General features: G+C 41.0%; 2 protein-coding genes across 2 annotated transcripts in view; one reads left to right on the top strand and one right to left on the bottom strand.

The window, feature by feature from the left end:
- LOC116823499 (borealin-2-like) overlaps positions 1-4,207 on the top strand; it is a 25,600-nt gene extending 21,393 nt beyond the window's left edge. The window contains exon 10 of the mRNA XM_032778091.2: positions 4,125-4,207. Within this exon, the coding sequence (XP_032633982.1) occupies positions 4,125-4,190 (66 nt within the window). The 3' untranslated portion in view covers positions 4,191-4,207. The remainder of the gene's footprint in view (positions 1-4,124) is intronic.
- The window catches only part of DNAJA2 (DnaJ heat shock protein family (Hsp40) member A2), a 17,890-nt gene extending 1,116 nt beyond the window's left edge, over positions 1-16,774 (bottom strand). The window contains exons 1-8 of the mRNA XM_032778090.2: positions 16,569-16,774; positions 11,388-11,447; positions 10,068-10,291; positions 8,203-8,283; positions 7,715-7,848; positions 4,593-4,789; positions 647-791; positions 320-447 (exon numbers count right to left, since the gene is read on the bottom strand). Coding sequence (XP_032633981.1) covers positions 320-447; positions 647-791; positions 4,593-4,789; positions 7,715-7,848; positions 8,203-8,283; positions 10,068-10,291; positions 11,388-11,447; positions 16,569-16,646 — 1,047 coding nt within the window. The 5' untranslated portion in view covers positions 16,647-16,774. The remainder of the gene's footprint in view (positions 1-319; positions 448-646; positions 792-4,592; positions 4,790-7,714; positions 7,849-8,202; positions 8,284-10,067; positions 10,292-11,387; positions 11,448-16,568) is intronic.

Below are 16,774 nucleotides of genomic sequence, written 5' to 3'. Positions count from 1 at the left end.
GAAATCAAAACAGCAGCCACCTTCTTTCATTTGTCCTCTGGTCTAGTAACAGTTACTATATTGAGTTTTCAAAGGCTTTTATATTACACTCGCACCCCAGAACACCAATCCTCCTGTGGTTTTTCATGTAAACTAGCCAACTTCAACGGAAGGTTTTTTTAATCATCTGTGCATTGTAAACTACATTGAAAGAACAATTTGGCTGTGCTCAAATCCAAATATAACTACTGGACAGAAAGTGCATGGGGCACCATACAATGAGCTTAAGACACCACATCTCAAAAAACACATTTTTGAATCAAACTGACAGAATACTTACTGAGAGCTTTTCTGGGCTAATCCAGTTATTTTCAGGAAACTGCACATCAAACTTTATGTAAAGATCTCCTTTTTCGAAGGGATTGCGATATTGTGGCATTCCTTCACCTCGAACTACACGAACACAACCTATAATTAAAGGCAGAAAAAGATTAATCAGTTTAAAGGAAACTGTACCAGCTTTCTGTCTGACAAAAGTAACGTCTCTGCATTTCTATGACAACGGCTACAAGTTGCAAGAGCATGAGAATAATTTGATGATACAACATTTCAAATAGTACAACCACACGTGTATCTAAATAAATTCTTATATCAAATGAAGGTTTACCTGGTTCAATTACTTTTCCAGGAGGATATTTCACCACAATCTGACGTCCATCCAGGTGTTTGAATGTGAACTGAAATCCACACAATGCTTCAACAAGTCCGATCTTGTGTGTCATATGCAAGTCATTTCCTTCTCTCTGGAACACCTAAGAATGAGACATTAATCATCATCATCTGCATTCTAATACTTATTACTGCCAGATCTCCACCAACCCACACACCCTGGTTTCCCCAACAATTCACTCGTTATATCCCCCAAAAGGCAAAGATACTCTATTTAGTTCTACTTACAGAAGTCCTTGGGAACAATTAAGTGTCTCTTAATATAATCCTGCAGTAATAAAATCCATAAATTATAAAATTGCTGCCTTCGAAAGTAAGCACTCACTTAAGGATCAAACTCCAGATCTACACCAGTTATAGCTTTCCACAATTAAGCAGGTCCTAAGAGTTGCATGTTGTGCAATATGCAATAGTATATATTTCTGTGACTCTGGTTCCATATTCATTAGAAACAAATTAGAATTGTAAAATGCTGAGTGACTGTACAACAGACAGTCTTTCCCTGACCCAAAGATCTTCCAATCCAAAGACGAAAATCACAACACAATGGAGACCAGGTAACAAATTATATATTTAAAGACTATTTCACTTAGCTTCAGAATGTTCATAAAAAAGCTAGCTGTTGATCATGCCATTATTTTCAGATTTAAAAAAAAAAGCGGGGGAGGAGCAAAAAGACAGTCCACATACAATTGAAGGCTTTAAGCTATTTTACTAGAGTAGTACTTCAGACTCACTGCTAATGTGCTGCAGCCCTTATAAGCATTCAGTTAACTTTAGCATGAAGTCTTTCAGAAGTATCTTCAGTGCAACAGACAAACTGGAAGTGTCTTAGTCATGTGGTATACATGAAATAGGAGTGTTGTTCCAAGTCCTCAGGACTAAGCCCAAACCAGTTGTGTACAGTTGTTTTAATGGTCATCTATGTACTCAAGCAAGCTCACAGCTGCTTTAACTGATCTGTAATGAGGCATTTACAGAGGTGTGAAGTGAATGAAGGATTGTTAGCCCATTGGCATGAATCCAGAAAGGTCGCTCCTTTTCCCCTTCGCACCTCTATTAGAGATGCCTGAAGTTGTTCACTACTTGCGTGGCCACAACATACAGATATTTAGTGTAACAGTATATAAAACTTGGTTCATGACTTCATCCTCAAAGTTATCCTTTCTTGCACAGCAAGAAAAGACTTGCTGGAAAGTTTTTCTTCAGCATTAATGTCTGTCCTTGAAAATAAAATATTGCAACAGTTTTATGCTGATGTTTGTGAGAAGACAGCAGAGTTTCTCCCCAAGAGCAAGTAGTTTTTGGAACCAGGAGATATATTTTAGTCGCAGCTGGCATATCAACCATGACAATAATTTTAGTAGTTTCATGCTACCTACAAACTCAAACACATTCAGGTAAAAGTCATCTTCTCAGCTTTTAAACCCAAATTTAAGAACCTGCCAATGTCTTAGTTTCTCCCATCTTGGAAGAAGTCACCCAAGTGACTGAGAAGCATTTTTCAATACCACAGTTGAGCTATTCAGGCCTCAAGATTCACCTTTTCTCAGGCTTTTCAGTACACTGAAATTATGGTACCAAAATGATTTAATACTTTAGTCAGCGTTTCTCAGACTGGGGTCTGTGAGGGTACTCCAGGGGTCCATGGGCCCTGCTGATCAATTCCCCCATCTCCCTCCCTCATTTTCTCCCAGTGCCTCCTGCATGCCAGGGAACAGCTGTTCAGAAGCCTGCAGGAGGCACTAGGAGAGAGGGGGAGGAGCAGGCGGAATCAAGTCTAGGGCTGGGGGCCCCACTGATCAACTTCTCCCCCCTTCCCAGTTCTTCCTGCACAGCGAGGAACAGCTGTTCCCCGACATGCAGGTGGTGCTGGGAAGGAGGGGGAGAAGCAGGGACAGGGCTCACTCAGGGGAGGGGACTGAATCATGTCCAGGGCTAACCATCCTACTGATAAACTCCTCCCCCACCCACCTCCAGCACACCGCAGGACAGCTGTTCCCCAGTGTGCAGGAGGCACTGGGAGAGAGTGGGGAACGCACACTCAGGGGAGGGGGCAGAATCATGTCCAGGGCCACTGGCCCCACTGATCAACTCCTTCCCCTCCCTCCCAGTGACTCCTGCATGCTGGGGAACAGCTGTTCAGCAGCATGCAGCAGGTGCTGGGAGGGAGGAGAAGAAACAGGGATGGGGTGAAGGTAAGGCAGGAGTGGGGCCTTGGGCTGAGCAGGTTATCTGCGGGTGTGCGAAAAATTTTAAAATCAAAATGGAGGTCCATGGGTTGTTAAAAAGTTTGAGAACTGCTGCTTTAGGTTCCTCTCAAGCTCATATAAACAAACACCTTACAAATATCACTATTTCACCACCATACTAACAATTATGCTAGCAATTTTTTGTCCACATATTTATGAACTGCAACATGCTTATTAAAAAGCAACTGAGGACTGACCTAAGCATTACTAGTAACCATGGTCATCGCAAAAAGGAGAAAGCCATGATATGTTTTATTGTACAAGACAGTACAGCAGCAGACATAGCTAGATCAGAAGACCAAGACTCAGAAGGCCTCTGCTTCAAATTCTGGAATATCTGACCTGTCATTAGTGCTACTAGTACCTGATATTTGAAGTCACATTGCTTATCCTAGTAGCTTTCCTTTCCCTTCACCCAATCACAGCCAAGAAGTAGGAGGAGCACAAAGTTGCAACTGAGCACAGGGGGAAACCAAACAGACAGCTGTAGGAGAGGCTGGGTCAAGTGCTTTGGTGTTAGAGTGCTACTCGAGCATGAATCATTTTAAAGATTTTTCAGATACTTGTATTACTTCAGTTTTTAATTCAAAGCTTTGCTGACAGACAATGACTAGAATTTGATCAATGCAATATGTATGAACTCAAATTGACAATTATTTATTTTGTTCATGGAACACTAGAAAATGAACAGCTTGCACCTCACAATTTCACACAATAGTTTTACATGCTGTTTTCATAATACTGAACCATCATTTATGTTACTGAACTTTGTTCACTAAGTTACTGAACTATGTTATGTTATGTTACTGAACTATGTTACTGCTGAACTTTGCCAAAAATAGTTACCATGTTAAAGCATGGAAACATTCTCCTGGACTTTACTGTATACTGCAACTTTCCTTAAATAACATATTCTAGTAATTTAACATAGTGTACTGTGTCAGAATAAGTTTTATAGTACTTAGTACAAATGTATGAAAATATTCTCCAAAGTACATACTGTGTAGAAATATAGATGTGCCAAGACAGAATAAAAATGCAATTAGCCAAATGCAGATCTACAGTTTGGGTAGAAAAAAGGGATCCTACGATGAATGCAATATCAGCATGACCATGCTACTTATCTGGGTTAATATTTCCAAACCCATCTGTCACACTTCCTAGGTTAACAGAAGCAGAGAGCAGTTCACAGCAAGTGAAGATCGAGGGAGATTCCCCATTTTCATCTGACAGCCTTTGAAAAAGAACAGGTGGCTTTATACTCAACTTTACTTACTGCATGCCAGAGTTGAAGGAGGTGCACAACAACAAGGACAGGACATTCATAGTGGTAAGTCTTCCAAGGGAAACCCTGCTTCAGTTAGGAGAGTAACTTTTTATGACCATATTGAGAGAGCGGGATGCTTGGTGTGCTCCTCTGCATGTCTATAGACAGAACCTGCTAGCTCAGAATTATAGCAGTTACCACTAGGAATGAGCCATGTATGTGTAAGTTCAGTTTCTCTCCCTCAATTGTTTGTTTAAAGTAATCTAGGTAACTGTGTAAGTGTCTGGACTCAATCCTACAGTTAAATATTTCTAAGGAATATAAAGAACCCACCAACTTTACTTCACCTATTAGTCACAAGTTACCTCATTCTCCTTTTCTTGGAGCAGGAGGACAATATCTCCTGGTTCCACTCCTGGGGCCTGATCTGCTTCTCCAGTAAATGTAATCCTCTGCCCATGTTTCATGCCTTTATCTACATGGACTTCAAGAATCTTTACTTCTTTGATCACCTTCTTCCCTTCGCATTTTTTACAACGGTCTTTTTCATTAATAACTTCACCTAGAGAAAGAAGGATTGAAAAATCTAAGAATATTTTTCTTCCTTATTTGAGGATACAGTACCACTTATTTTACCGTACATTGGTTCTCTTGGGCACATTCCCCAATCTCAAATCACCTTGGAAAAATTTTTCTTTCAGTGTTAGTGTGCTCCACAAGGGGAAAACTCATCTAATGCTTTCCTAATGAGAAGCAAGAGACCCAAAAGGCACTAAGAGGCATGAGATCTTCAAAATCATTTTGTGGGATGGAAGATGAGTTAGAACTCAGATTGTAAGCCTGATGGAACAAGACCCTGACTTCCAATTCCAAACAGCATGAGCATTTAAAGGAAACCTGCAAGGCAAAATAAGCTTTGTCTGTGGCTTTTATTGCTCTTCATGTATAAAAACGGACCCCTCCACCTCTAAACAAAAGGAGAGTTACAAGGAGTCAGGTTCCTCCTTTACTCATTTTGCTTGAGGAACCTATGAACTTTGAGAAACCTAATGGTAATGGGACAAAACTGAAACTAAGGTGCAGTTCTCCTTTCTGGGGTGTGGAGGCTGAGTTTCAGACTGTGGGGAAAGGCTCTGGCGGGAAGAAACTATATAGGTAAAAATAGCGTAGAAGTGGGAGGCACTGCTTGAATGTGTAGAGAGCAGTGTAGCATATTGCCCTCTGGCAGTTCAGGTATGTAGGGCACTCTACTCACCTAAGCTGTCTCTCACCATCTATGCTGCTATTTATACCTGTACAGATGGTGAGACATCACTGTAAGTGTAGACGTAACCGGGGGGGGGGGGGGGGGGGGGGGGCGGCACAGATGGGGACATGAGGGAGAGGAGAGACAAAAAGCAGCAGGTCAGGTTATAACTTATTTAGTGTGACACCACTGTTCAGGTTCTCCTGCAAAGAGGACTTGACATTCTTAGTGTATATGTTCACTTTTAAAGCATTTTTACACCTTGACCATCAGTAAAGAACAAACAGTTGTGTTTTGCCTTTCACCTTTAGCAGGAGAATTGCCTTCTAGAAGACCGCACGGTGGTTATCCAAAAAATATCCAATACTTCTTACGAGCTTTTTTGTTTTCTAGCCTATTTGGATATACTTTTAAAGGGCAGATTTTTAATATCAAACTGCCTTATTATAGTAGACCACAATAACCAGAACATTCTAAGAAAAATATCCTGTACAATCCCATCACGTCAGTTGCTAGTACAGTGCTTATTGCTTCTTCTATTTAAGTACTGCAAGCAGAAGCAATTGTTATGTTCAAATATTTAGCTAATCAGAAATTAAAGCCATACTCCTATGTGAAACAAGTGTACAGAACATTACGATGCAGCAGATGTGTCCAGTCCTACTGGAACTATGCATTTACATTAAATCAGGCAAAGTAACAAAATAGCTAAAAACAGGAAATCACAGAGTCTTTCAATTCTTTAGTAAAAAGTTTGATTGGTTATAGAATAAAAATAGACTAAAAACTAAATTTTTATTGCAGCTCAACATTTTCAGCTATTACATCATAAGTAGTACAAGCACATCATTTCAGACAAATTAGTGGTGTTGCGTAAATTAAGAAAGATCCAGGAAATATATGCCTGGAAGAGGATGTTTAATTCACTACCACATATGTGCCCAAATCAGCAAAAGTAATATAGAATGTAACACTATTATTTCCATCTTTCAGAAAGTTACGAACATATTTGTTTCTGAAGGAGAAATAAATTGATAATATTTTGGAACACTGAGAAGAGTGGATACAAAAAAAAACCCCAATGAATATTTACAGAACTTTAAATTAAATACGGGTTTATTTTTTTAACAATCTATTTAAAACTAAATTTGAGATAAAATTTACTAAAATCATTATAATTTAAAATAAAAAATATCAAGCAGTATGTTTGGTGCCTAGTTTGAAGGAAAGCTTTTCCCCCCCCTCTCTTCTAAACTTTGAATAAAACTAGGTGAAAGAAGATGAGGTCTACTAGCTCTAAAATACTGAAGGACATGACCCCGGAAATAATCAATTCAATTATTAACTACAGATAATACTTCCTTTGTTTAATAAATGTAAATGTAAAACTGCTTCCATTAACTTTTTTGTTATATTTCCAGCACATTGAAGGTAGTTTTATTTAATAACACCATTTAGTGCATTTAATTGAATTTAAATTTCCATCCACAGATTGACTAAAAATATAAAGAAAAAATTAGTCTAGTAAATAAATGAATCAGTCACCATTTTCTAACATAAAAATTAGAAATTTGAATTCAAGTTAAGCTTCCTAATTGCTTCAGTGTATAGATATAGTGCATCCTCTGGCTAACAAGCAGCAGCAGCCAATTTAGTGGGAAGAATATATATATAAAGTTGCTAATCAACGTATTTCAATGGTTACAAATAAATGACAATCACCCTTTCTTTAGGAAAATAGCTCAAATGAACAAATGCAAAACATTGCTCTAAAATGCTTTGATTTAAATCAATCTATCCTGATGCTAAGTTAGATTTATCCCATAAGAGTAAATGGTTTTTATAGTGCTAGCACCAGACAGCAAGATACTGAGGCAAGCATGTCCAAATATTTCCAAGCAATAGCACCTGCTATTCAGGTTCCAATTCTCCCCTAAACAGACTACAAACTTTGCCAAATCGTGTTCCTGTTCCAATAAATGAAGAAATATCTTTTACAGACTAAAATCAAACTTCACTAATTACAATCTAATTCAGTAAAAGCAGCAAAGAGTCCTGTGGCACCTTATAGACTAACAGATGTATTGGAGCATGAGCTTTCGTGGGTGAATGCCCACTTCGTCGGATGCATGTAATGCATCTAAATCAGAAATTCTCCAGACAAGATATGACATTTTACAATTGAACCTAGATTCTAACCACATTAAACATTTTTAAAAGCACAGGAAACAGTTGGCCTACCTTCTCCATTGCAATCAGAGCACACAGACTGCATCTGCTGAACCATCCCAGGAGCCAGCTGTCTGATCATGATACGTACACCTCTACCTCGGCAAGCACTACATTTCTGAACAGCTCCAGACTTCCCACCCTGACTAAATTGGAAAGTGTCAGTTAGATTATAATTGAGAACATATGGAAAATAAATACCAAACTTAAGTTTTACACCACCAATTGCACTGATGCAGCAATGTCAGTTGCAATTAGGCTAATCTATCACTAAGATACAGAGAATGTCTTTTCAAAATTTTACAAAGAGCACTATTAATTGCATTATAGGTTAGATTTTGGTATCTCCATGCTTCAATACTTGAACCTGTTCCTAGCTTACACATGAAGAACTACTATACTTCATGCTATATACCAATTTGAATTAACAGTTTAACACATTTAAGAGTAAAATCAGCCAAGAAATTCTAGCACTGTTAATGAAAAAATATAAAACTTACCCATTACATGAACTACAAAGGACATTCTTGCTAAGCTGTAGTTTGGTTGTCTTTCCATTATATAGATCTTCTAAAGACACTCTAGAAAATAAAGTTTTCCAGTATTAGCATTTTAATCACTTCGGGAAAAAGTCATTTTAATAGTCTAGCTTAGGTACAAGCTACTGTCTAAGACAATTTATGGTAAAACTAAAATCACAGCGACCTTCAGCCTTGTCTAGAAATACTTCTGAAAACAAAGCCAAAAACCCAGCCATATGTAGAAGAGACATTAAACAGTAAGTTTTGAGCAAGTAAAACTCTGTACACTGACACTGTAACAAAGACTACATTAAAATAAGCAGTAATTAAAAACACAGAACCCTATCTTTTAGGATTTTAAGCCAGACTTTGCAGAACAGTTTCACATCTGGTGAAATCCCATTAGAAACTATGCCACTGTAAATGTACATACTGCAAGGAAAAGCTTTAGAATAGTCAGAAGCCAGAGCTGAGGTTAGCTCTCTAGTAGAGGCCAACGGGAAACAAATTAGCCTAGTCGCCTGAAGAATTAAGAAGGGTTTAAAGGAGATCTAAAACAAATCTCAGATGGGTTAACACAAGCAAGACAATTCCTAGCAGTTCTGGATAATAGTTATAGTTTAATATTTTCCTTAAGAATTTACACTAGAAGTTTAATTTTGTCTTATTCATTTCCATTGGAAAAGTGTTTGTGTTGATATATTGTTGGTATGTTCCCATGACCACTTTAGCAGTCAGCTTTGCTAACGTTGGATTACAAGGTATCTAAAGCACGAGAAAAAAAATTAAAACCATTTGATTCTCTTATCAGTACAGTCAAGCCACTTAAAAGTAGTTGTCTAACAACATTTAGTTCAGAATTTTGCATATTTCCAGAGACTTCAGAAATCATTCACTAATAAACTGCAAAACACTGCTTCTGGTGTCAATGTTTAGAAAGAAACAACTAAAAAGAGAGTTATGAGAATACAAAAGCTAATTTATAGTTTGTACAGTACTAGTAGCTAGACAAAGTAGCTGGCATGCAAAACAGATATTACACTAAGCACTTAAATGTGAGGAGTGGCTTAGCCCACAGTACAGCATCAGTGGGGGTCAGAAAGAAGCTGCTCAGCCTGCAGAAAACAGCAGTGAAAATAAGGTGTAGGCTTATGAAGATGAGCAGGGATATTAAAAATCCATGCCCCTGCCCCGCTTCCTCTCCTGAGCACACAGCTCCTCATTCCTCCCCCCTCCCACCTGGAGGTAGGCAAAGGAGTGGGGATGCGGTGGTGGTGGGGGGAGCTTGACAGCTGCAGGAAGTAACTCTGGGAGGGCCGATGCGGGGGGGAGGGGAGGGGAAGAGGGGCACGGGGAGCTTGGCAGGCCACAGCAAATAACTCCATGGGCCGTTCGAGACCCCTGGGTTAGGTAGTGAACACATATCACCAGCTTACTAGGAAGCTGGAAAGCTAACATGTCCCACTAAACAACTTTAGGATCAAATAATTTAGACAGTCATTTGTGCACATCAGTCAAGAATAGGCAAGATTTAAATGTTTATAAAAAGAAGCAGAGTTTATACACTGACTAATAAGATATGGACCGTAAGACTTGAAGTTCCAACCACATATATTATTCTTTTAAAACACTATTACCAAAGGCAAACTTGTAATGCAGGAAGATGGGTTCCTTTTTGCTGAAATCTAGAAGTAACGCTTTCAATGAATTTGAGTTGGAAACAGTAGAGACCTTTTGAATGAACTGATGCCCACTAGTGCATCAATGATCATCAAACCAGGTTCACTTTCACCATATCTTTTTGGAAACTTAAGTTAGAAGAATCACAGTATCAAGATACTCACTTAAGTGGATGCATCATATCTTCTCCTCTTCTTCTACCATTGCGACTTCTACTCTGATTACCCATGAAACTGAACAATCCACCACCAAAAATGTGGGAGAAAATATCGTCCATTCCACCACTTCCACCACTACCTTCTCGAAGGCCCTGTTCTCCATATCGATCATATAACTCACGTTTCTCAGGATTTGACAGAACTTCATAGGCAAAGCTTATTTCCTTGAACTGAAAAATAAGTTAGGGAAAAAAGCCTGTGAGTTACTTTTACATTCATAAAAACAGATTTACTTGGAAGACTGTCACAAAGGAAAAGCTAGCATCTGATTTATAGTCCCACTTTATCCTTTTATGCATGAGGGAGTGTAAAACCTTAAATACTCTTCCACATCAGAAGTTCCATTGCAGTCAAAATTTTGACCTTTACAACAGGTAGATTTGGCTGTGCTTGTATGAATCCAACTCTTTTCTTCCATTTTACCATGAAGGATAAATGCATCATCCTCTTGACATCTCTACTGATTTCTCCTTCAACGCTCAAGTACAAGCTTCTTAACTTTACCCCCAAGGCCTTGTCAAGACTGGGATTTAAGTATGTGTGATTACTACATTAGCTAACAGTATTAATGTTACTCTGAAAGTTGTCATCTAGACAAGGTCTAAGGTCCTGTCTTGATGTACAAAATGGGTATTTTAATCATGTTAGTTTAACAACTGAATACCCTCAAGAGTTGTTAAAACAACAACAACCTGTTGTAGTCTACACAGTCAACTAACATAGCTCCAGATGTGTTAGTCTTCTTAAGTGTTAAGTCTTTTCTGTCATGTTAACCCAACTCATTTGAGAGATCACTGAAACATCTTTTTTCATCTCTCAAGACAGGTTACTTAACTGAGCCCTGCACGTCTAATCTATTTTACCTTGAAGGTGACCCCTGAATTCATTGTTTGCATCTCCTTCAAACACCTCCACTTCCATCTCTTATGAGTGGAAAACACTTCCAAGAAAGCTCTGCAAAACTGCTGCCTTACTTTTCAGATCCCTCCTAAACATTCACCTATCCAACAATGCCTCAAAGCACTGCCAGCTGACCCCAGCTAGGCAAGTGGTGAATTGAGGCTTTTGCTTACTATACAACAACTCATTTTTATGTTACTTTGTCCTTGGCCACAACTAGATTATTATTTCTTTGGGTCACTGTCTTTTTGCTACTGTATATATGAATAAATCCTAACATAGCAGGGCCCTGAATCTCTTGTTTGATGCCCCTAAATACAATGGCAATACAAATAAATACATTTCAATATTAAAAAAAAATCTTACTTTGTCTCCTGCATTTGGATTCTTATCAGGGTGGTATTCCTTGGCCAGCTTTCTGTATGCCTAATTGACAAAAAAATAACAAATCATTAAGTCTGTGATGGATTTCACGTTTCAGAATAAATCAAGTTGATTAACTGAACCTGTACTCTTCAGAGAAAGATACAAATGTCTCCTGTAAGTGCGCAACCAGCACCTACTTAAGTCAATAATCGGGTAAAAATATTACAAGGTCAGAATCTAGCCATAAAGCAAATGCCCATTAGAATAAACAAATGAATTGAGTCCTCTACAATAAAACAGAATGTACCCGGTATTTTAATTTTACTGATTCAGTATTAACTACCCATTTATGGATTTGGCACATTAATGCAGTGCATAGAATAACTGAAGTACTACAAAAACTAGCATTTAACTGTTGATTTTCTGTATTCTGGTTTAGGTGTTACACTGAAACTCAACTCAACCAATTCTTTATACAGCATTCATTACTGATATAAAAATGTAATTTCTAAATTTGAACAAGAGGTGAGGATTACCATTAGCTAGAGGGTATGGATTTCCATACCATAGTTATTAAACCATCATGCTGGATGTAAATCCTGTCCTGATTTGTCATGCCCCTCAGGAGTCCATCAACAAAATGGCTGCCTCATGTTCTCACCCAACCCAACCAATCAATCCACATTGATAGTTTCTTCATTCTCTTCCCTGCATACCTCTCAAGGAAGATTTAGCATCACTTTGAATTAAGTACATGGACAGAAGTATGCGGACTCTAATATTTTAACTCTATCGTTCTGAAACAGTAGCACAAGGAAGTAAAGCAAGTTCTCTAAGAAGGCTGTACCTGAATAACAATATTTTGTACACAGCTTAGCATAACCTATTTTCCTGCTACCACTTCAGAGTTATGGAGCTGAATTTAGTTGGGGAAGTTTTCACTACACTGTCTCAAATGAGTTATAACAGTTACTTGTGATTTAGAGGGAAGAAACTTTACTAATATAACAACGAGGAGTACTTGTGGCACCTTAGAGACTAACACATTTATCTGGGCATAAGCTTTCATGGGCTAAAACCCACTTTATCAGATGCATGGTGCGTAGAGACTGTCCAGTTTGTCCAACGTACATGGCACAGGGGCACTGCTGGCACATGATGGCATATATCACATTGGTAGATGTGCAGGTGAATGAGCCCCTGATGGTGTGGCTGATGTGGTAAGGTCCTATGATGGTGTCCCTTGAATAGATATGCGGACAGAGCTGGCAACGGGGTTCTCTTTTTAAAAATAGAAGTTTTTAAAAAGTTAACTGCTCAAAGAGTAGAGACCTAAACTTCTCAAGATCAAGAAAAAGCAGGGTGCTGAGAAGGGTTTACACATGGTTTTTCCTTTCTATAGCATAGTATTATATAAAATCTCCACATAATTTTCATTGACCTATTTATTGAGAATACTGCATTTGAACTATATTCGTATTATTTTCACTTAAATTAAAAGCTCTTAGGGTAGAGAACACATCTTCCTCTTTTGTTCAAGGATGACTAGAATGATATTTCTGAGGGAATTCTGTGTCAAAAAATTTAAAATTCTGCACCTAAAAATTATGTGCACAATATTTTAAAATTCTGCAAATTTTATTTGTCAATAAATAAATATGGCTCCAGCCTGGCAGTGGAGAGCACAGGCCACTGGCTGCAATGAGGTGGACGATCACCTTGAAGACCCCACTCCCCCGGAACAAGAACTCAGCAGTGAGGCTGCACCTGACCCTGACACAGTGCAAGGGCTGGGCCTGACATAGAAACACTCGAGGCCCTGCCCCACTGTGCCAGGTGCACCAGCTGTGGGTGGATAGGCTCAGACCAGCAGGATCCAGGTATAGGGTGAGAGATTTCTGTATGGGGCAATCTGGGTACGGGTGGTTCAGTGGGAGACCTGGATGCATAGGGGCTCATTTGGGGGAGGAGAGGGGTTTCCAGTTGCAGAGACAATGGGATTCTGCAGGAGATCCAGGTGAAGATGGCTGAGGCTCAGCAGAGGGTCTGGGTGTGGAGAGATGAGGCTTGGGGGGGGAGAGTGAGTTGTAGGGGGGTCCAGGTGCTGGGGGAGTGGGGATCTGTGGGGCTTGGAGGGGTCCAGGTGGAGGATTTGTCAGAGTAAGGGTTCAATGGGCCTGCTTAATGGAGGAGCCCCAGCTGCTGCCAATGGGATGCCGTATGCTGGGCTCTTACTTCCCCCTACAATTCTCCTATCCCTTTTCTTCACCGAGCCACTCCCACATTCCCCTCCCTCTGCCCTATTCAACCCCCGCTTCATTCCCCATTGCCTCTTTCTCCCATCCCCCTTTATCCAGCTGTAATACCAGCACTCACTGTTGTACAAAAACCAGGAAGGATCCCAGCACACAGAAGGGGAGCACACCTGGCACTAGGAGATGACATTTAGCTGAGCAGTAGGACCCAGAGTTCAGCTGCAGAGTCAGCGGAGCCCATACATAGCCTCCTTCGGCTGGGTAGCTCCGTGCTTGCAGAAATCGGGGGGAGGAGGGGAAAGGGGAGGCACAGTGGCATGTAACTTCATGTCCCCCCTCCCGTGCTTCATCTCTGTTTATAGGGGAACAATCCCCTCAACTGCACCAGCATGCAGTCACACAGAATCCCCCAGGAGTAGATACTGCTTTATAACTATAGACCCATCTTTTCACTGCATAGTTATGAAATATTCTGCATTCATGCATGTAAAGAGGGGATATGAATGCTTACTGTAAAACTTAGCCAGTGTAACAAAACAGAGCCTTGATTATAACCAAAATATTCTAGAATACACTGAAAAAGTCAATGGCAAAATCCCCAGGCCTTGTCAACATGGAGTATACTAGTATAACTCACAGTGTGGACACTTTTATTCTGGTATACGTCACATAAGCAAAACCAAAAAGTCACTTTTATAGTGGCACAGAAGAATGTCCACATAAGGGGTTATAGAATCATAGACTTTAAGATCAGAAGGGGCCATTAGGATCATTTAGTCTGACCTCCTGCACAACACAGGCCACAGAATCTCACCCCTGTATCAACCCTGTGTCTGAGCCACTGAAGTCCTCAATCATGGTTTACAAGACTTCAAGGTGCAGAGAATCTTCCAGCAAGTGTCCTGTGTCCCATGCTGCAGAAGAGGGCCAAAAACACCCAGGGCTTCTGCCAATCTGCCCCAGAGGAAAATTCCTTCCCAACCCCAAATACGGCAATCAGCTAAACCCTGAGCATGTGGGCAAGACTCACCAGCCAGCACCAGGAAAGAATTCTCTTTAAAAATAAAATCACACCTTAGCTCATACTAGTATAACATCCCTGTTTAGACAAACCTTTAGTAGATCACTATGGGGATGTCTACACTGCAGCTAGGAGCAAGCCTCCTAACCTGGTGTGGACATAGCTACTTGGGCTCTTGAGCCCCACCCAAGCTCCTGGGTCTGAGCTCAGGTGGCTCATCTAAGTCTCTGCTGGAGCCATCACAGCCACAGTGCTATTTTTAGTATGCTAGTTTGAGCCATTCAGCTGAATGAAATTACTCAAGTGCATAGTTAATCAGAGAAGTATTTTCAGGATCTGGGCCTACACTAGCATTCTACTGTAGCCCTAGAAGATAAAAGATAGTACTTAGTACAAATTAATCAGCACTGAAGATAGTTTTACCATCTCATCAGCATAATGATAAAGCTATTTTGCTTTGCTTTCACTTTTCTTTTCTGCTCTGGCATAAGAGCTTGACACCAGATTAAAAGAGTAACTACATACATTGTCTCAGTTGTAGTAGGGTAGCTTGTAAGTATGTTCTCAGCATTTGGACATGCATCCGATGAAGTGGGTATTCACCCACGAAAGCTCATGTGCCAAAACATCTGTTAGTCTATAAGGCACCACAGGACTCTTTGCTGATTTTACAGTATTTAGACACTCAGTTAAGTCTAAACTAATTCATGAGAGATGATACGCTTGCTACTGGTAGAGACAGTTGGCAACCTTACCATTAACTGCTAAAGTACATTTTAAGCAGTGTTGAATCTATACTTTGGGCTATATAACAAGTGCTTTTTATATGTATTAAACAGTTGTATTCCCAGGTTTTCCATTCACGTAACTAACAGGATACCCTAAACAGATTTCTTTCTGTAGACTGTCTGATCATATTTGGCTGTGATCAGCTCATAGCTTCCTTTCATCAAGACACCTCCACTTTGTTGTTTCATAATGATCAATACCCACTCCAAACAAATTTGTCTATCACATGCAGATGTATAGTTCACAGTAGCAGTACCACCCATCATTGCAAGCAATCACAGGCTGTGAATAGTGGCTATCTAACCAAGGCTCTGGTGTAGTTTTTAAGTGAAGGGTGGTGCCATTTGGGGGGAGGGGAGAAGAGAGGGACGGGAGGAGTGGCTTGTATAGTACAACATTAAATGTAACCAATAAATGTTTAGATGTCAGTGCTGAGTACAGAGTAATGAAGATTACAATGTTCTAGGCTCTCTTGCTCAACTTCTTTGTTTTCTCTAGGTGCTTTCAGCCTGGGAAAGATCAGCTCTATAGGGATGGGACACGAAAACCCTAACAGAGCCTGTGCTTTTGCTGAAGTAGGTCAGACAATGGTACTGGCTGGAACGTATTGCACTTCAGCGGGTTTTATAGTTGAAGCCTTTAATTGTGATGGCTTCGGTCAACAGAGCACCAGAGATCCTGCCTTACAGAGGAATAGGAGATTGGGGGGAGTCTCCACCTGATGCTCAGTTACCAGTCTGGTCATCTCCCCACAGTGGGCACCAAGTAAGGAGACAAGAGCAGGCTGCTCTAGGGCAGGGAACCCTGGCGCTCCCCTCAGGTACAGCGGGGATCCCCTCCTCCCACCGGCCACCTGCGCCCCAGCTCCCTCCGGCAGGATGCCTTGGCCTCCCTGCGGCCTAGTCACTCCCCCTGCACCGGCCGGGCGGTCAGGCCCCAACCGGCTTCACGGCGCGGCCTAGCCTAGAGACCCGGACCCTGGCTGGCCTCCCGCCTGCTCTGACTCCGGCTGAGGCCCACGGCTGCCCGGCCCGGTGCCTCCCCGCTTCATCGTGACCTCCCGGCTGCTCAGATGGGGCCTTCCCGGCCCAGAGCCTCCCCCGCCCGGCCCGGTACCTTCTTAAGCTCGTTGTCGGTGGCCCCGGGCGGCACCCCCAGGATGTCATAGAGCTTGGTGTCGGCCACGTTCGCCATCGCGGGGGAAAGGGGCGGGTGGGCGGCGCAGGCAGGACAGGCCGAGAGGCAAAACGACCGGCAGCGAGGACGAGACCGGGACCAGAATGAGAGAGGCCGCCACGACGTCACCCACGCACGCCCATCGT

This window comes from Chelonoidis abingdonii, chromosome 19, assembly GCF_003597395.2.
Source record: "Chelonoidis abingdonii isolate Lonesome George chromosome 19, CheloAbing_2.0, whole genome shotgun sequence".
NCBI lineage: Eukaryota > Metazoa > Chordata > Testudines > Testudinidae > Chelonoidis > Chelonoidis abingdonii.
Note: the sequence above shows the minus strand (reverse complement) of the source record. Positions and strands in the feature narration are given on the sequence as shown.